The sequence below is a fragment of the Mus caroli genome, chromosome 12 (assembly GCF_900094665.2).
Source record: "Mus caroli chromosome 12, CAROLI_EIJ_v1.1, whole genome shotgun sequence".
Lineage (NCBI taxonomy): Eukaryota > Metazoa > Chordata > Mammalia > Rodentia > Muridae > Mus > Mus caroli.
Window position 1 is genome coordinate 26,552,386 of NC_034581.1, and position 20,278 is coordinate 26,572,663.

Genomic DNA, 20,278 nt, shown 5'->3' on the forward strand with positions numbered 1-20,278 from the left:
TCTCTCTCTCTCTCTCTCTCTCTCACACACACACACACACAAACACACACATATGGGGAAAAGGCTTTGAATACACACACACACACACACACACACACACACACACATACACTCACACACATGGGGAAAAGGCTTTGAATACACTCATTCCCTTTAAACACTGATAAATTAGATAGCACTAACTTGGAAGGTGAAGGCTCAGGCTGGGCTACCCTGGCTTGTGCTTAGCTGTAGGATTAAGTCAGGAGGATGGGCATACCTTCCTGGATAAGCCTCCAGGGTCTGAAGAAGACATCACGCAGCTGCAACCTGGGGAGCTCTGTGTGCTCCTGGAAGTCAGTGTTTAGCCGTCTCACCAGTGGATGGACTGTGGCGTGGCCAAAGCGAAAGGCAGCAGTGGAGAAGATGTTGGACACAGTAGGGTTCACAGTGGGGTTGTAGCCTTCATAGGGGCCCACATACTGCCTGAAGGCATCGGGACCCAGGATTTTGGGGATATAATCCCTCATGGTGATGATCTATAGAGGGGGAGAGATATGTTCTCTGAGCAGGGACGGTGTTCAACATAGCCCAGGGTTACCTGTAGGTCAACTGAAGGTTAAAGATTAAGCAATAGGGAGGGATTCTGCCTGGGTATCCTTAGGACAGATCATCATAGGATTCGTGAGGCTCCTAAAGGAGGACATAGCCCACAGACTCAGGCAGAGGTATGGGAAAGGACATACCCATCAGGCAAGAGTACAACCCACAGGAATGTAATAAAGAGAGGGGGATGGGGAAAAAGGAGGAGGAGGAGGGAGGAGGAAGAGGAGGAAGAAAAGGAGGAGGAGGAAGAAGAGGAAGAGGAGGAAGAAAAGGAGGAGGAGGAGGAAGAGGAGGAGGAGAGAAGAGACACTAGACCAAGGAGAATGATAATATAAATCTAGAGAGCATCTTTTCTGTTCATTGAAGTTATTAACACTTTCCTATTGAGAACAGGCCACTGGATGATTAATGTCCAGGTCAGCTAAGTTCTTCAGATATGCAGAATTAAACCCTCCATCGTTAACTACTGAGTTCATGTAAGGACACAGCAGTGATTCACACCTCAAATCCTGTAGAGAAACATGGAACCAGGACCCTCACCCACCACAGCAGTTTTGTACATGAGAACAGCCAGTTGTGGACCTGTGTGCAGCAGCCCCTTGGGCCTTCCTTCTTTGGATGACTTGCCAACCATCACTTAGACAATATGATCCCTAAAGGAGGCAGCAGGGAAAGGCACTTCTGGGATGATCCCTGAGACTCGCACCTCTGGGGAAACTCAGCGCATACTCATGAGGCGGCTACCCTTGCCTGCACATTCCAGCTGCTAGGAAAGATGAATGAAGTAAGGGCTTGAATCCCTGTCCCTGTGAAGTTTATCTTCAGAGACGGGGAAGCACCAAATGAACTGAAACTTCCCATTGGCCAGGTCTGGAAGTCATGACCAGGGAGAGAATCATCACAGATTCATCTCACAAGACGAGGGGAAGCTAGCCAGCTTTGGGGGGTGGGGGCGCCTGTTGTCATGGACTGATACCCCACTCTGCACAAAGAAGTCAATGTCTGGCCAGCAGGGCTTTGAGGATCTGATCATGTTAGAAAGCTACTATACAAAACTGCTTTGGTTCTCTCCTTTCATAGATACTGATGTGAGATTCTGCTAAGGGTGCCCACAGTGATTAAAACAACAACAGTATGTGTTTACGTATGCCTGCCAAGCAAAGGTAGAGCTGCTCAGAGAAGCACCTTGCACTCGGAGTTTATGATGAGCCTCAGTTTCAAGGTTTCGTCGTGTACCTCATTTCTACTTTTTTTTTTTATCTAACCCAGCACAGCATAGACATACACAGATATGAATATAAATGGACACAGACAAATATAGCCCACTACAGAAACATACACACAGAACAGATGCATGGCGCAATTTAAACTCACATGACAAATGCCACTCAGACACACAAAGCACACAAATACTGAGCACAGATACCATATTCACCATGCACATGACTCCTTAACCAGAGGTGACAGAAACCCAATGTGCACTACCACTACCGTGTATGCATGTATCCTGGAGTGTTTGACTACTTCAGTGGGTTGGTAAAGATGTTCCAGCACTGAATGTTGCCTGCCTTCATGTCCTCTGGACGCTCATATTCTCCTTACTCCCAGCAACACAAAGATTAGTGCCTGGTCCTCAGGTGCCCAAGGCCATGGTAGGTCAGTCGCTCCAGGCTGTCTCTTGCAGCTATGTACAGGAGGACAACACCCACTTCCTATTCCTTGCTAGGCAAGATTGAAGCTATCTTCTCCACAGGGTCTCTGTGAGGACACAGACATGATGTCAAGTGCCCAGCACAGAGCCTGTTCTAACCTGACCTGGGAAAGGGTTAGTATAAAGTGACTCAGTCCTCCATCACAACCCAGGGAGACGGTGAAGTCAGCACTGCATTGATTTCTAATATGATTTTTCTCTTGCACAACTGATCAATGACCAACAGGGATCTCCATTTAAGATCCTTTGGTTTTTTAAAAAGAATCATAAAATAAAGATGGAAAAATCAACTGTACCTTAACGTGACAGAAATGCTTAGGAACTTCATTATTACCAAAACACAAGTAAGCCAGAATCCATCTACTTACCCACCTCACAGGCCTGCTACTAAGGGTATTGGAGCTATAACCTGTTTGGCTCTGTGAGTTCCAAGTACCAGGCAGCAGCCATTGAAGGGTCTACTGCTGGGTACAGTTGTGGGTGCAGGAGGTCTGTGGCTTACAGTTACTATAGATGATCCAGTGCTTGGACAACAAAGCCACAAGGACCCTCCTGGTAGTAGGAGCACTTTGCTCACATAAACTTATGCTTTGGACATTTCCACTTAAATATCCCAAGGTGACACTGTCAGAAACTAAGAAAGCCCATGGTTGGTCCCACCAGATACTCCCCTGGGCTCACAATGTCCCTGCGGACACATCTTAGGAGCATCCAGGTTTTCCTGTCTTGTACCGCCCGTGCACAGAGAGAGGCACATACCTGGTGCAGTGCCCCTACCACCTTGCGCGCCTCCTGGTAGGCAGTGTTGGCGCTCCAATGCTTGTTAATGGCCTTGAAGGCCGAAGCCAGGCGGTTGTGCTCGCGCAGCCACAAGGTGTGCACCGCTGCCAGGGCAGGGACCTCACTGGCGCGACCATCTCCAGCCAGGAAGCAGGGCGTGCGGTTGGCGCGTGGGGTACCAGGCTCTGGAGCACAGGCGGCTGTTGCGAAGGGCAGGTAGGCACGGCCAGCATCTAGGTGGAGAGTGTTGACACGCAGCAGCCCTGCCGAGCTGCTCCAGTTGCGCAGCTGCTTCTCAACGCCAGGGGAGCTGCCGTACACAGTGGAAGCATCAAGGAAGGAGGTCAAGCCATTCATCTGCTGCCTCGGATTGGCTGCAGACAGGTTGCCAAAGAGAGCACCGTGGTCCCCAGTGCCACAAGCGGCTGAGGAGCGGTAGAAAGGCAGGCATGCAGTGGTCCCTGAGGAGTTTGAGGGAAGCTGTGGCAAAGGGGAGACTGGATGTCACTTTCAGCTCGTGTGCCCTTTTAGAATCTTAAATCATAAAATAAATTTGTGTTGATTAGGTGATGGGCAAGGAGTAATACTTATTGCTGAGTGACAGTACCTGTTTAGAGCATACACACCGCATGGTGTGGGAGTGATGGGATAAGTTGCACACATAAAATGGTATTGTAAAAGGAGTGCATTGAATGTCCAAGGAGCGTAAATACGTAGGAAGCTCCTGGGGATGGGGGAAAGGAGACTTTGCATTTATGTTAAGCTTTTCTGTTTAGTGTTTGAAAAGTCACATGCCATTTCATAATCAATAAAGACTTGAGGGAAATTACCTGTATGGGAAAGCAAGGATTTTGGTTCTCACAGGTCAGCTGGCAGTCGACACCTCCCCAGAAGGCTGCTGTACTAGTGCTCTGTGGTGTGAGAGCAATGTCATGATCGATGTACTGTCCCCACACCGGCAGAAAATCAGAGTACTGGTCATCTTCGGTCACTGCCTCATTGGAAACTTGAATGAGGTGCCTTGTCACCTCCCGTACCTGGGTAAAGAGAACAGCTTGCAGTGGTGTGGTTAGACTGCCCCGTGATCAATAATGGAGACCTTGAGGTCTTAAATTCATGGTGAGGCTCTTGTTCACAGCTCTGAAGAGCCCTGGAAAGACCTGTTGCTGTGGCCATAACGGGAAGAGCCAAGATGGAAGACTGACACATTTGGGCTTGGATGCAGAGATATTCAGTCTGGTCACATGGGCCTTTAATTTTTGAGAGCCTTCTTGACCATTGTTAGAGAGTTGTGACTTGGGGTAGAAGACATGGATGGATAGATTCCACCTTGCAGATTTCCTTGGAGGAGCCACAGAGTAGGCCATAGTGTAGCCTTTAGAAGTTAGGAAAGATGAGGCTTAAGAGATAGTCAGTGGTAAAAGCATCTGTCTTGTGTTACATGTGTGAAGCTCAGCAGCCCAACCACAAACAAATGTGCGAAAGTCAAGGAGTGGGATTCCCCACAAGAGCCTCTCAAAGGACACAGTCCTGAGACACTGACTTTGACACTTTAGACTTTTGACCTACAGAACTGAAAATCTAAAATCTGTGTTAGTATAGTCACTAAAATTTTATTAATTTTAGAATAAAATCAAGAAATGAAAGAAAAGAATGAAAATCAAGAAATGAAAAAAAGAATACAATCAAGAATAAAAGGCTACATGTAAACAGAGTTAAGTGCTGATTCTTGTAAATGATGATAATATATAAACAAGTAATACAAATTTGTTCAGTCTCAGTCTCAGGATAGAGCTCAAAAGACCTCAGGATTCGAACTGGTCCAATGTTGAACAAACAATAGGAAGGGAAACATCTGGTGGGGACTTAAGGGTAGACAGATATACTATGCTTTCTCTGTGAACCCTGGTACCCAACTCTGCCTACTGGTCTTTACCAACTACTAGAAACACTTGGCTCTCTCACTAAAAAGATACTTGAAAAACTGCCTATGTACAGGGTGAATCTTGATTGGAGAGCTTGATGATGGTAAAGGTGTCCGTCTGTAGTTGACTGAGTCAGCTCCTCACTTCTGGTAACTGGTTTTATCTATGTTGAGCTGAGTACCTGCTATATTTACCATACATCTTGAACATTCTGTTGTGGAATGTGGCATATAAACAAACATTGAGTTATCCACTGATGTGAAGAGTCAAACTAGGGTCAAGATGGACCATGTTTTGATGCTGTAGATCAATGGACCCAATGGCAAATGTTGGACCAAAGGACAAGTAGGAAATGAATGCATTCATGCCCCTCCCGCCCCATATGCCTCTGGTTGTGTGCATGAGTGAATTCATTAATGAATGCATGGTCATTGCTGAACCTTGACTTCCACCTGATGAATAAAAGAACTTATTTAAGAACATTAAAGAGCTTATCAAGAGAAAAGGTATAAAATCAGGTGAGAGTGACTTTAAGTCTCAGTTGTTCTCCTCACTGGCTGAGTGTGTCTAACCTTCAGTGCCTCATCCACAGGTGTTACACCTCAGGGCTCCAACTTTTTCTGGAGTTTGGGAACATAAGGGGATGTTTGCATAATAGATCATCCCAGCAGTCACCCATCACCCCCCAAGGCTATGAGGAGTCTGATAGCATTATGGGAAACCTGTTCTTGTCTTGTGGAAGTAGGTTCTAAATGAGTACCAACCGGGGGCAGTGGGAAGCCATGGTATAAGAAATTAGGGTTCCAGCCTCTAGGCTGACTGAAGCCATCTTCGTAGACAGGAGGCAGCCATCTTGCTAGGGCTGTGTTGGAGGCTCCCCATCTGGGGTGATCTCTGTGGAAACAAATGAAGGGATGTGTTTGAGATGGAAGAAAATGAAGAAATGTTGAGGTCTCAGTACAGTATAACTCACTCAAGATGACACACTCTGGGAACATCTCTTAAGTCTCTAGATAGGCCTTAGCAGTCGGTCTTCCTGATAGATTTCTCTGGGGTATGTGGAAGGAACTGACTTCTAGGAGCTTAGTCTTTATCCTTCCTGGGGGGCGAGGGCGGGAAATCCTACCTCAAGTAGCTCTGCCTGCTGATAACCGCCTCACACTGCTCCATCCAGGACACTCCTTAAGGTTTCTCTCCAAAGTAGGGCACTTGTCCTTCTAGAATGTACTATGGAGGTCATACTCAGGGAACAGATATTTGGGGCAATCCAAGGGACTATTTGAAATATTGTAATATTTAAACAACTTTAATCAAGACACACCCAGGGCCCTTGTACTTATCATGATGATGATATTTCTACTAGAAATAAGGTACCCAGGAAAATACCAGAAGTGAGAAGACTACGGAGGGGGTACATATTAATATGTGCATTTGAATTAAAAATAAAATTAGACCTTTTTCTGAGTTCATTGCTTTGAATTAAGAACGAGCCCTATCACCAAGGCTGAAGGAGGATTTTTCTACACTCAAACTGATCTGTGATTTTATTCTTTGGTCAAAACAGAACTAGGTAAATATATATTTCAGGTCCACATTAAGGCAAATGTGAATTGATCAATCTTTACTGATTTCCCAAGCTGCCTCTGAGTATGTCAGGGACAGCACCTCTAAGCCAAAGGGTATAATTAAATACTGTTTGACACATTTTTCTCCAGAAGCTGAGAAACTGAAATATTAATGATTGGCTACTAATCCCACTGAAAAGCAGATGTTTTTCAAGTCTTGTTTAAGTAGAACCACCACCTGGATTTTGTTGGTTTATGATAGTCCAGTACATGTTTGCTTTTGATATAGTCTCATGTAGCCTAGTCTGGCTTTGAATTGACGATGGATGACCTTGAATTTCTGATCCTCCTGCCTCTACCTCTCTAGTAGTAGGATTACAAGCATGTGTTAACCATGTTCATATACAATGTATGTGGTGTTGACACTTGAAGTCAAGGCTTTGTGCATGCTAGGCAAGAACACTACAAACTGTGCGGCTTCTTTGGCTCTAACAAGTGATTTTAATGAAAGCTCATTTGTATGTTCATTTTCTTGTATATCTCAGAAAGAATTTTGAAACCCAGATTCAATTTTTGTAATAAACTTCTGTTAGTGACTACAAGTTCACATGTCTAGGATTTCCCCAGATCCTTCTACTGAAGAGGGGGAAGTGGCCACTTCTGCTCACCTCTTGCCCCATAACAGGGAAGTGTGCTCAGTGACTTAATCTGCATCCTGGAAATTGGAGGGATAGGTCAGAAAGGTGCAGAAGGGCAGAACAGAGTTTCGGAGTTAAAGGTGGGTGGGTGACTACTGTTCACAGCCTGAGAGGTCACAAAGAGAGGAATTTGACATAGAAATGCCTGAGATTTTGACTTTAAAAACTGTAACCTTCATTCCTTCCAGGGAAGCCAGTAGGCTGACTCCAGAGCCTTACCTCTCCTTTTGCTCCTCCAGACCCAATGCCCTAGTCTCACTCCCAGTTCTGTAACTGAATCTAATACCTGCTACAGTCTCCTTTTCCTCTCTGATCCCATCCCCAACAGATCCGGACTATCTTTTCCTCCAACTTCCCTGTCCTCAACTCATCCCAGCAACCAGGCCTCTAAGCCAGCAGGTACTCCCTGGAAACACAGCAGCTGAGCAGTACAGGGAAACAAGTAAAACAAATGCCGACCTAATCCACCTGTCTTTCCCTTGAAACTCAATCCCCAACTCTCACTCAGAACACCTGCCACAGCCTTCCCTGCCCCTGCTCACATCCCCTGGGGACCCCACAGAACTTTCCCTCCTAATCTCCCTCTGGCCACCCATTGTTTTATCTCAATCCCTAACTCCAGCAGGCTCTCCCTGCAAACCTACAGACCACTCCTGCCAGGAAAACAGGTAGGCTAACTGCAGATCCATTCTCTCTTCTCCCAGTCCTGCCGATCCAATCCTCCAGCTTCACCCCCAGCTCGATTCTATCTGATTCTTAGAGCAAACCTGAAGTGACCTCTCATCACTCTCTACCTCTATCCCAAGATAAGCAGCTCATGGCGTAACACTTTGCTCTCCTCACCACTGCGAACCCCTTACAACCCCTAGCGTTAGGACTAACCCTCAATTCTCACTTCCCAGAAATGCATTTTACCAGGAACCTCCAGTGGCCACACCTACCATGTACACATAAAAGTTTCTAGCAGACCACACACAGCCAAAACACACTTTCCTAAAATTCAGAGTGAAAACAGAAACCAAGGAACAAAACACCCACTCAACAAGGACAAGACCAGGTATCAGCACCCAGAACAATAGTTTTCCCAACCCGATGCCTAGACATCAGGGTAAAAACACAATCAGTAACAGTCAGGACTGACAGTCTTTACCAGAACTCAGCAGCTCTACGACAGCAGGCTCTAAGAGCTGAGGCGCAGGAAAAAATAAATAAATAAAACCACCTTTTAAAAGCCTGTATAAAATAAGGTTTCTAAAAGTAGAAATAAAGAAATCACTTAAAGAAATCCAGGAAACACCACAGTGGAAGGAAATAAATGAAATTGTTCAAGACCTGTGAAAAGAAATAGAATCAATAAAAAACAAAACAAGCACTGAAAAGTCCCTAAATTGAGAGAATTTTGGAAATAAAAAAAAGAAATGAGGAATTTGAATAGGAACTGCAGAGGCAAGCTTCACCAATAGAACATAAGAGATGGGAGACAGAATCTCAGGTATTGAAGGTACAATAGAAGAAATTAGTTATATCAATCAAAGAAAATGTCAAAGCTAAAAAAATCCCTCCTAGCACAAAACATCCAGGAAACCTGCGACACCATGAAACGACCAACTAAGTATAATAGGAAGAAAGGAAAGAAAAAAAAAACCCAGGTCAAGGCTCAGAAAATATTTCTAACAAAATCATTGAAGAAAATTTTCCTAACCTAAAGGAGAAAGCATTACAGAATACCAAATAGATTGGACCAGAAAGACAAGTCCCCTTGGCACATAATAATCAGAACACTAAACCTACAGAACAAAGAAAGCATAGTAAAAGTTGCAAAGGAGAAAGACCAAGTAACATAAAGGCAGATCTGTCTTCTCAATGGAAGCTCTAAAAGCCAGAAGGGCCTGGAGAGATATGCTGCAGACTCTAAGAGACCACAGATGCCAGCCCAGCCTAATGTACTCAACAAAACTTTCAATTCTCAGAGGTGGAAAAAAATAAAGCATTCCCTGGTAAAACCAAATTTAAGCAGGATTTATCTACAAATCCAGCCCTACAGATTGTGTTAGAAGGAAAACTTCCATATAGGGAGGTTACCTATGACTTAATCAACCAGTGTCCTCTATTTTGGGGCAGTCTGGTAAACTATCAGTTTGCCATTTTGCTCCAGAAATCCCTTGTCTCCACACCCTGAGCTTTGGGGTTATAGATGGGCTGCCCTGTGCACCTGACATCGGGGACCCAATTGATCCCCTGTGCAGAAAGCAATTTACAAGCTGAGCAGTCTCCCTAGCCCATGTTAGTGATTTTAAAGATCTTTTGGAGTATTTCAATATTGGTTTTCTTCCTTACTCTCACTCTTGTGGGTAGACTTTGTAACCCTCTCTTTGTCTGAGATGCTCTGCAGATAAAATGGGGATTGGTTATGCATTACAAAGAACTGCTTGAAATGGCCCTGGAGGGGAAAGGCTTCATTGTTTACAAGTTTGCTGCTTCACCTAAGAACATTCCAGGAGGACTACTTAGTAACAGGCCAATGCTCCAAAGAGACTTGATAATTTTTGTACGTCTGGAGAGACAGCAAGCGGAAAACAATTCTACTATTAATATACTTCGTTGACATCTAGCCCACCAGTTGGCTTAATTTGGAGTACTGCTTTTAATTAGCAACACGAAGGCAGCCAGCCTTTTGCACAGATTTGTTACAGTCAGCTGTTCCTTACTGTAACTCCACAAAGTACATCTCTCAGAGGCCTTATTTCACCCAGTCAAACTAACATGTTTATACAACCTTGCTGTGAGTTCTTTTTTTCACCTGTTGGCTTTTATATTTCAGAATCCCACTAAGAGGTCTTAGGTGCTCAAGAACACTGTTGTGAACACACATTGTATCGCTGAACCTGTACAGTTAGGATCGGCTGCTTAACGGGACCCCAGATGGACATTATTGAATGTCTCTCGTTGGCTCTGGACCACATAAACACCCATGAGCATGTGCTGAACGAGCGAGCCTTCATCCTTAGTGGAGTCGCTGGATAAAACTGCACTCATCTTCAGCTCTTTCTTTATCAGGCTTGGATTCATGGTGGCCATTCAAATGTGCTGGCAGCAGCATGAACAGAAACAGTTCTGAAAGTGATTTTCCAGGGAGTGGTACCTGTTCTTCCATCAGAGCTCCAGTGACTGGACTTAGGCAGCAGGTATTGTAGTCACCTCAGTAGTCCACAATCTAACAAGAAAGATGCTCTTATACATCCAGCTCAACAGGGAAGCTGATGTGCTGGGAGATACCATTTGGTTGTCTTTCTGACCATTTACCCAGCCCCAACACATAGGAGAAACAACAGAATAGCCCTGGGTCATATATAAGATTAGCTTTTATTCTCACTTCTACAGGTATGCAGTAAGGTAGAATTATATGGAATGAGGAAGGTGACTGCTTTGCATAAGACAGGCACACAGAACTGCTCAGCACACCTCAGTAGTCATGTGGTCCCAGAGTGACCCAAGGGGTTCACTATACTTCTAAAAGCTGGTCTGCAGGAATGAGGAAACTTAGTTTTTGATTTGGGGGGACCTCTGACAAGAGCTGCATCACTGGAGACAGCTAAACCATCCTGGAAGTGGGCTTGTCATTGCTGTGGTCAGTGAAGCATGTTGGGACATCTCAGATGGGAATGCGCTTTTCTATACCTTCTTCAAGAGTTTAAATTTTTCTCTTCTGAAGCCACTGTACCCATGTCTGAGAGTACTACAGGATACTGGCACCAACTTCCCCTTTCCTTTAAGGTTAATGAGTTTGATTGGGATGCACTGTTACCCCACATAATCCAGAAGATTGTTTTGATTTCGAATATCTAGTTTTCACCTTGTTAAGTGACATCTTCCCTTTTGAATCTTAAAGTATGACTTAGACTCTGCATGGGTTCATGTCTGTAACAGCTTTTGTGTGAAGCAGCAAAACTATCAATGCATAGTCTTCCCCCAAAGGAGATGAGTGTGTTAATTTCTCTCAGGAAAGCTTCAAAAAGTATCACAATTTCATGAGTTATGTTAAAATCCAAATGATAAAAGTAGGGACTAAAGATACCTGTGAATTTGTGCCCAGAAGACATGCATCTAGGGAAAAGACATTGTGCATGTAGATTCCCAGAAATCACCAGGCCTCCCCCAGAGCGTCGTACCTGTTGTTAGCTCGTCCTTCTGGAATGGTCTTAATTGAAACTGTTAGTTATCAGGAATTCGATTATTTCACAATGTGTTTGGAAACCAAACTCCAAGTTTCATTGAACTCTCAGGGAATGACTATAGAAACCTCTATAACAAATTCCATTCCCTGTGCAGATGGAGTTGGGAGTTCTTCTGGAAACAGAAACACAACAATTAAATTTCTGTTTCAGAGTCTGCCATTTCCCCTAGGAATTATTTCTATGTCTTTAGACTCGATTAAACCGAAGTGTCCCTCAGGAAGAGGAGTGAGTACAGATTAGCCTGCAGGGAAGAAGCTGACATGCTGGTCCTCAGTAGGATTCGTCTTCTGCAGACCATGACACATGTCTGTCTTTGAGTGGGAGGCACAGTTATTTGGGCTAAGGTTAGTCTCCCCTGAGTCAACTGTGGTAAGGCAGTAATAAGACCACAAGGTCATCAGGACACATCAGGGCTTTCCACAGGCTGAAAAGCCTGCTTTAACTCTGAGATGCAGGAATACCCTGAGAACAGGCATGTCACCTGCTTTCTGTGAGAGCCTTCTAGCATTGTTCTCCTTGGAAAAGCATGGTGAGTTACATTGGGATATTCTAAGGCTCTAGTCTGGGGCAAAGAACAAAGGATTTAGATGCAGAAGAGTCACTTTATGGTGACAGACATAGCAATTATCACTAGGCTCCAGAAGTCACTGGAGGTGGTAGTGACTGGTAGGGTGAGTCACATTCTCATCTGTGTCCTTTTCCAGAGGCCTTGGGCATGATCTCACAGGGTTGGGATGCATGCTCTGCCCTATCCTGTCCTCATCTGCTTCCATGCTAATTGGAAGGGTCACACTTGCCCATCAAGGGCCAAACTTTGGATCCCAGGCTGTCCTCTAAGGAGTACTACACAATCTGCATCCACCTGCAGGGGAGGGCTCTTGCTCCCACACTTGGTGTTCCTTCACTTCTTGTAGAGCTTCACATGAGCCGCCTTTTCCATTTAGTTCCTTAAGTAGAAGACAGCCCTGGGAGGTAGGTGGGCATCTCTCCTCATAGGGTGTCATGAACGATATAAAGCAGAGAAAGCTAAATAGCAGCAAGCTCTCATGGACATGGGTTGTTGTTTAATCTATTTCTGTTAGAAGGGCTGGCCTCACTTGAACTCTCTGGGGTCTCTCATGCCTCTTCTATGTTCTGGGAGGCACTTTTTTTTTTTCACACAGTATTTGTAACACAATTTATCTGTTTTAACCAGACAATACATTTAAGTCTTGAGGCCAGAGACATGGCTCTGAACCATCTCATACTTGGGATCCCTCCACAGTGCCAAGCATGTATGAGCAGGATGTTCATACATCTTGCTCACCATCTTTACCTGTTCTGCTATGGCCTTTTCTTCACCCTTCAGTGTGAGTCCCCTGCCCATTGAGGTACATCAAAGGCTTCAGTATTTAGTTGGATCTTAGCTTGCTTTCCTTATTCTAGACTCTTTCCTGGAGACTGTTTTAAAAACACGACAGAACATCCATGCTTTCCACTGCTAGGTTCCCAAACCCAACCAACATGGGGTTGGGTATAGGAAGCAGATATGGTTCTACAAATCCTGGGTGTCCAAAATAGTCATCACTTCGTTAGGACTTCACAAATAGAGCTGAAGGCTCCAGCTAGTAAACCGTCATACAGGGAAAGGCTCAATAATAAGATTACAGCAAGGGTGAGAGAAAAAGCCTGCATGGGTGGATAAAACACCCAGGTCTGAGAAACAGTTCTGAAAGGCAACTGTTGGATCGAAGGGCTGAGAATTTATCCATCTTCTTAGTCTCAGGATCCCTATAAGCAGGCAATTCTAAGTCTCTAACATCTACTCACAGAGAAGTTGTGTGTGGGTGGGCCCAGCCTTTTTTCCTTTGAATTCCTGCACTTGATACAGTTATCAGTTCCTTGGGATACAGGTTTGCGTGATAAGCTCCTTGGTAAGTAGTACTTAAGCGCTGTATTTTCAGGGAAGGAAACAGTGGCCAGGGATAGAAATTGCTCCTGCAGCCAAGTTGTGACAACCAAAGCAGCTCTACCAAGGGAATGGTTGATGCTCAGCCGGGCTTCAGCTGGGAGGTGGAGGCGGCAATGGCAGTAGGGCAGTCACCTGGTGTTTTCTAGAGGCCAACAGCAATCAGATCAGCAAGAACCAATGATCAAAATCAGAATCCTGTTTACAGGTGGTGGTGGCTGGGGAAAGCACTATGCTTTGTCCCATTCCTCACGGCCACCTGACTTCAACTCCTTGAGTAGAAAAAGTCAAACCACCCCACCTCCAAAAAAAAAAAAAAAAAAAAAAAGCTGGGCAGCGATTGGTGGTGCACACCTTTAATCCCAGCACTTGGGAGGCAGAAGCAGGCAGATTTCTGAGTTCGAGGAGGCCAGCCTGGTCTACAGAGTGAGTTTCAGGACAGCCAGGGCTATACAGAGAAACCCTGTCTCGAAAAACAAAAACAAAAAAAAGGAAAAGAATAAGAAAAAGCCAATGTCCAGGTGGCTATTCTTTGATAGTAAGATCCACCCTGGCTCCTAGCATATGACCGAAGTCTCTGTTTCTGTTGCATTCTGTCTTTCTAGTAGGGCTACGACCTCTGGGATCAGTTGTATACCCCTCTTCTCATAATTATCAGACTTCAGCAATAAACTTTCACATACATGAGGTTCCTTGGCTCAGGATAAGGCACTTACACAATTCAGCATGTAAACAACAATGTCTTAAATACACTGAACATCATTTATATATACACACACACAAAGCTCCCCTTAGCGCCCACTACAAATGTCACAGAAATGACCAAACAAGGAACCTACGGGTAAGATGATGGATTAGAAGCCCACTCTGATGGTTAGTGTTGATCATCAACCTGATAGAACTTAGCATCATCTGGTAGATTTCTGTGCATGCTTATATTGATATGGGAAGGTGCATCTTAATTGTGTGTGAGCCTATTCCTTTGGTAGGGGATCCTTGACTATATAAAGTGGAGAAAGCCAGCCAAGCAGCAACCACTGCTCAGTGCTTTCTTTCATGACCAGGGGTACAATGTGAGCAGCTGCTTTGTGATCCTGTCCCACTGACTTCTCCACAATGGCATAGCCCAGATCTGTACGTCAGAATAAACCCTCTCTCCCTTCAGCTTTTGTCAGGGTATTTTACCATCACAGCAGGAAAAGAAACTAAGACAACCTCAGTGTGACCCACAGAAAGAAAATACCCAGGATAATAAGCAAGAGCTTAAAAATGAGGGGATATGCCAGGTAAAGTCCCCAAGGCTAATGGAAATTCCAGAGAGATCTCTCATGTATACACAGTGGGAACTCTGGGCTGGAGAAAAATGGACAAGGTTGTATAACAGCAACCAGGGGTTGGATATATAGCAGAGAGACACACAACCAGCTCTGAAGATACAGGCTGGTTTTGTGCCTAAAGCCGAGGCTCACTGGGAATCTGGAGGGAATGGCTCAGTAAGGAAGCATCCTGCTGTTGCCTGGGTAAGTGGTGACCTGGGAGCTGAGGCACACTGCTGAACTCAGGATAAATGTGCCAAAATCAAGACAACAGAAGCAGCTTGATCTCAAACTACATGGTGATTGTAGAAGTAGACTCTGATAGAGGTAGCCAGAGTCCTGGTAAGAGGGACCTGCCCAGTTGAAAAGGTAGACAGTAGTGTGAAATAGTATACCATGGACATAGACAATCAAGTCAGGGAAGCAAGACCATCTAGTACATTTGGAAACTACCTACACCAGTCTATTTTGATGGTTGGAAGAACCCAAGAAAGAGCTGTAATCTTCTGGGAGCTGAGCAGAAAGAATCCCAGAAGAGATTTGTCAGAGTGTATGCAGTGTCTCCCCTTAAGGGTGTTGCTTCCCACAGATAGTGTCCCTTACCCATGCCCACTCCACACACTTCTTGGATGCTTTTTTAACTCCACCCAGCCTTGATATGCAGCACTTGTGTAGAATCAAGGCAGGGTTATGCACCCCTGAGTATATGAGTCCAAGATTAGGAGAGGGTAAAGAGAAGGGTAAAAATGGAGAAACATGAAGGAAGTAGTCAAAGCATTGATATAACTGTCTGTCTGGACTAGGTGAGATGCCCCCCAAGAATAGACTGAGCTAGGATCTTGCTTTGAAGTTGGGTGAGGACAAGAGGTGTAAAGTAATAACAATTAAGTTTATTCCCATCTAACTTCAAATGAATGCGACCCAAACTATGATTTATTTATTAGGCTCTGTCTAATTACTTGGGGATTACCCCAATCTAATTCTCTTAACACTAGGCTGGCTCCTTTCCCAACTGTGTTCCCCAGATACTTGCTGTTTGCATGTTCCTGGGTTATTTCTGCTGCAGCAGTCTGATGTCCTGAGGAGGCATTTCACTTGGGCAGGTGCTGCTGGTCCATCATGGCTAATGGAGACCTCCTGTTCTCCCTGCCTTCCCCATTCTGTACTCCCCTCTCTTTCTCCTGTTTCCTTCTCCTAGCTGTCCCAATGTGCAACTCCTGGCCCAGTAATTCAAACTCTACCTCTCTCGATTTCCCGCAGTAGTTGGCTGATGCCAGTTTTGTTTAACCAATAATTTTAAATTGGGGAGTAAGGTTTACACAGCAAAGGCTTATGTATATGGGAAATTGCTCTATCTTGGGGCAACCAGATCTTTTCATACAGAATTTAGCATATGAATACAAACAGCACCAGACCAACCCCTAACAAAGAGGAAGGGGGCATTGTGATGGTTTGTGTCTAAGAGGGCACATACATAAAGGGAAGCAAGAACTACATGCCACAAAGGCTGATGCCCTTCAAATTCTTCCCTCAGTCAGGTTGGTGGGAGGAAGCAGGTGGTCTTGGTAACATACTAGAGGCAGTAGGATATTTGGAGAAATCCAAGATGGTAAGTATCTGGCTTGGGATACTAGGTGATGGTAATCCATTCTGGGATTTTAGAAAGTAAGAGTGAGACAGAACAGCAAAAGCTCTCCTCTGACACCTCTATGTGGAGTATAGCACAGCATGAGGGTAGCAATGGCAGAGAGCTGGAGTGTGAGCTAATGGGACCCACAGAGGGGTGGATGGCCATAGTTCATGGATCTAGAGCCCACTTTGCAGTGGCTTGTGGTTATGAACAAGTCTTGAGAGGCTCATGATGAATAGAGGGTCTTCACACAGTACCTATTGTTGCACGCCCCTGTGATGGGCCGGTACTTATTTGCCAGGCAGGTGTCAGGACATCTTGGTGGCAGCATGAAAGGCAAGCATCCTGACAGGTTGGCAATTGTGCCCAGAATGTCTGCTGATAAGGCATCTGTATAACAAGACAGACCAGAATTGAAGTTAGATTCAATTGGTTCTTCTTCCCAGCCCCATGCTCCCAGAAATAAGACTCAGATTCAAAATATATTTACAAATACCTTGGCCACATAGCTAGGCTCTTCTCTGACTAGAATGAATTTAAAATATCTCATTTATTTTAACCTACATTCTGCCATGGGGCTGGTTATCTATGCTCAGGTACCATCTGTCCATCTCCTCATATCTCCCTGGGCTTATCTTCCTGCGCTTGGCTCTATTCTTGAATCTTCACCTTCTGGATGTCCCACTTCCCATTTCCTGCCTATGCCATAGGCTGTAGACTTTTTAATTGACAGGTGATGCATCCATACAATACATAAGATATTCTCTCTACAGACCAGACTTTGTGTGACATCTGTACCCGACAGAATATCTTTCCAACAGTTGTATCAGCCATAGCCACAACATCTAAGTCAGGGCTTTCTGTACAGCCTCAGTCACTGTTCTGAGAAAACCTGCCATCTCCCTCTTGTCAAATGCCTCTTCATTCAGTCCACTTAAGCATCTTCACTGCTAGGAGTGTGTGTGGGATGTGTGCGGGTAGGAGGGTGATTGTTTACCTTTTTGCTTCATGATGTTTCTGCAAAGCAACCTAACACCCATTTGGCTCTAGGAAGACAAGCCAGCAGGCTACTCCTCAAAGTTATTTCCCATCTCACAGGACCCATCACTGGGACCAACCTGTTATATCTGTACAAGACATTCCCATCTCACAATTACCCAGGAGAGCACTAAGACGGGATGTGTATCTTCCCGTAGGAACCCATCTTGGTTGAGCTTGCTTATAGCATTCATTCCTTCTGCTATAAAAAGCCTTTATTTTTTTCTCCTATTGATTTCTCTAGGTTAGCACCTCTGAATGCAGTCTCTTTTGTTTATATTTACTGTTTTTCTTCCCAGTTCTGTCACTGTTTATGCTATTCAACAAATCAAGGTTAAAGAAACTCAAAGATGACCCTATAAAACAGTGATGAATGTATACTAATGAAATTGAGATTCTCACTGGAAAACACAACCAACAGGAACACCTCCTATTTTCAGATAGAATTAAAATGGAGCAAGCATCTCAGCCTTGAGTTCTCCACACCTGTCCTTACCGAGCAACCCGACAGTGGGTCAGCTGTATAAAGGTCATGTGCTCCTTATTGGCTAGAGCACAGCAAATCAAGTCCTGTAAAGAGACGCTTGTGACCGAACTTTTGCTGGTCAACAAGCCAATGTCCAGGAACAAGTTGGTGCACCTACCCAGTGCACTTACTGTTTGTTTATGCAGGCATGGCAGGAAGTCTATTTGAATCAGCTTACGTTTCTTATATCTTAAATGCTACAGAGTGGCTAAGTCTATAATGTAAATAACTTTAACATATCCTTTAGGGTATTTTATATTATCAATTTCACATTATGGCCTGTCTTTGCAATGCTTTCTCCCTGGGCTGAGAGCCCTATGATACAGAAGCAGGAGCCAGTAGACTCCCATCCTCAGGACAGGTCACCCTACCATCACTTCTACCACTGTCTGAGCTGATGTCACTACTGGATAGGGACCAAATGGACTTAGGTCTTTCAACTATGTGGTCTGAAATGAAAGCTTTTTCAGAGTGACTTTATGGTTGCTGTACGAGTTGAACTTAACTATTCAGTGTAGGATCAGAGAATTGTGATTAATACTGGCTTAAAGTGAGTTCATCTCATCAGGCAAAGCAGCACCAGGTTAATTTAAGAGATCAAATAGCTCACAACACTGCACTGAAAATAAATCTCACTGAGGTTGTTAAATAGAAAGCTTATTTTTGAGTGTGGCACCATAGAAGTTATGATACATCTTTGGACTCAATCCACTTTTGCTTCAGCATCTCAGGTCCTCAGAGGCTGTAATCTGGCTTCTGCTTTCTTCACATGTACTCTACTGTGGCTACCATGTGAACTGTCAGAAACTGCAGACCAGTCTCATTGTTGGGAAGCCCATGGGTTGTTATTCCTTGGGTAACAGACTAAGTCAGAATGTCCCGGTTACAAACTGGGAAGTTGAGGTCCCTGTCCAGTCCTCTGCTTGCTGTGACAAGACACAACCTGAATGAATGTCTCCCCAGAAAGCCCTTATGAGTGAATGTGTTCCACGTGTTTCACTAGGTGGGAAGGCTACAGAAAAATTCCCAATGTGTTTTAGAACATCAATTAGAACATGTTTAGCTGTTTCTCCAAATAGTGTTTGAATAGGAGAGAGACTGTATATCACAGAATCAAAAAATAAGAAACTATGAATGGATTTAAGCAGAGGCGGAGGAGGCATGCAGCTGCTTACCCGTGGAGAACTGTGACTGTTCATGTTTCATGACTTGTATTGATGTTTCCATAATCTCTGCTGCTCGGGAAATAGCCCCACTGGTGGACTCGGGCAGCTTAAAGAAAGAGAGAAGCTGGGCTGGAGAAAGGACTTCCCTTTTCTTGAGGTTTCTAGAGCATAAGGAGTCACAAGTTAAATGGGGATTGAGAGGCAGCTCAGTTTGCAAATGTACTTGATGAATAAGCATGTAAGTACTTATATCTCCAGAAAGAGCTGGGCAGAGTGATAAGTTCCTGTAAGCCCAGTGCTGGGGAGATAGAGACAGGTAGCATTCTTGGGTACCTTGCAGCAATCCCTACTGGTGATCCTCAGGTTCCAATGAGAGATCAAGTCTCAAAATACAAGATGTATGGCTCTTGAAGTTGACTTCTGGCCTCTTCATGCATTTACATATGAATCTGAAGACACACATTTCTTCCACCCAGCCTCTATCACTAACACATTTACCACATATACATACACACACAGTAAATCAACAGACCATTTATTAAGTGACTGCATATACCAGACCATGAACTCTGGGCTACAGCTCTGAGCCACAGAAGTGTGGGGCTCAGGAAAAAAGGATAGAAAACAACTAGAGAGTAGTAATACTGGGTGTGGAAGAATATGGCCAATATTTTCTCTTAAAAATATCCATATCTCAATTACCTTGATTCTTTTTAGCAGTTTTTTGGTTCTCACCATAACCTGGGCCAGGTGGTCATTGCAGGGCAGAGTCTCAGCTGGAACAGAGAGGATCACCAAATCCTCCAGATTCTGACCTCTGAAGATCTGAGGCAAAGCAGAGCCCAGAAGCTGTCACCAATGTCCCTTTCCTGCTGTCAACTCTCCCTGATGGACCTAGGTTTACATCACGGTGGCTTTAGGGAAAGCAGCTCTCTTTTCAGTTTTGTCAGACTGTGAATAAATGGAATGTTATATTTTCCATGTCTTAGTAATAGCCTAGACTGCATGCTGCTCTCTGAGCATGTCATGTCTCAGGGGCTTCCCTGCAGTTACGTCACACTTTAGCTTGAAAATGTGATGAGCTCTCTTCCGGTCTGACCAGCACCGGGGTAGCTAGGGCGCAGGGTCAGCTGACACCCGCCAGCTACCCACGAC

The 20,278-nt window shown here is 44.6% G+C and overlaps 1 protein-coding gene across 1 annotated transcript in view; it reads right to left on the reverse strand.

The window, feature by feature from the left end:
• The window catches only part of Tpo (thyroid peroxidase), a 69,401-nt gene that overhangs the window by 36,965 nt on the left and 12,158 nt on the right, over positions 1-20,278 (reverse strand). Inside the window, exons 4-9 of the mRNA XM_021179498.1 lie at positions 19,133-19,284; positions 16,651-16,783; positions 5,766-5,895; positions 3,907-4,113; positions 3,056-3,556; positions 260-518 (exon numbers count right to left, since the gene is read on the reverse strand). Coding sequence (XP_021035157.1) covers positions 260-518; positions 3,056-3,556; positions 3,907-4,113; positions 5,766-5,895; positions 16,651-16,783; positions 19,133-19,284 — 1,382 coding nt within the window. The remainder of the gene's footprint in view (positions 1-259; positions 519-3,055; positions 3,557-3,906; positions 4,114-5,765; positions 5,896-16,650; positions 16,784-19,132; positions 19,285-20,278) is intronic.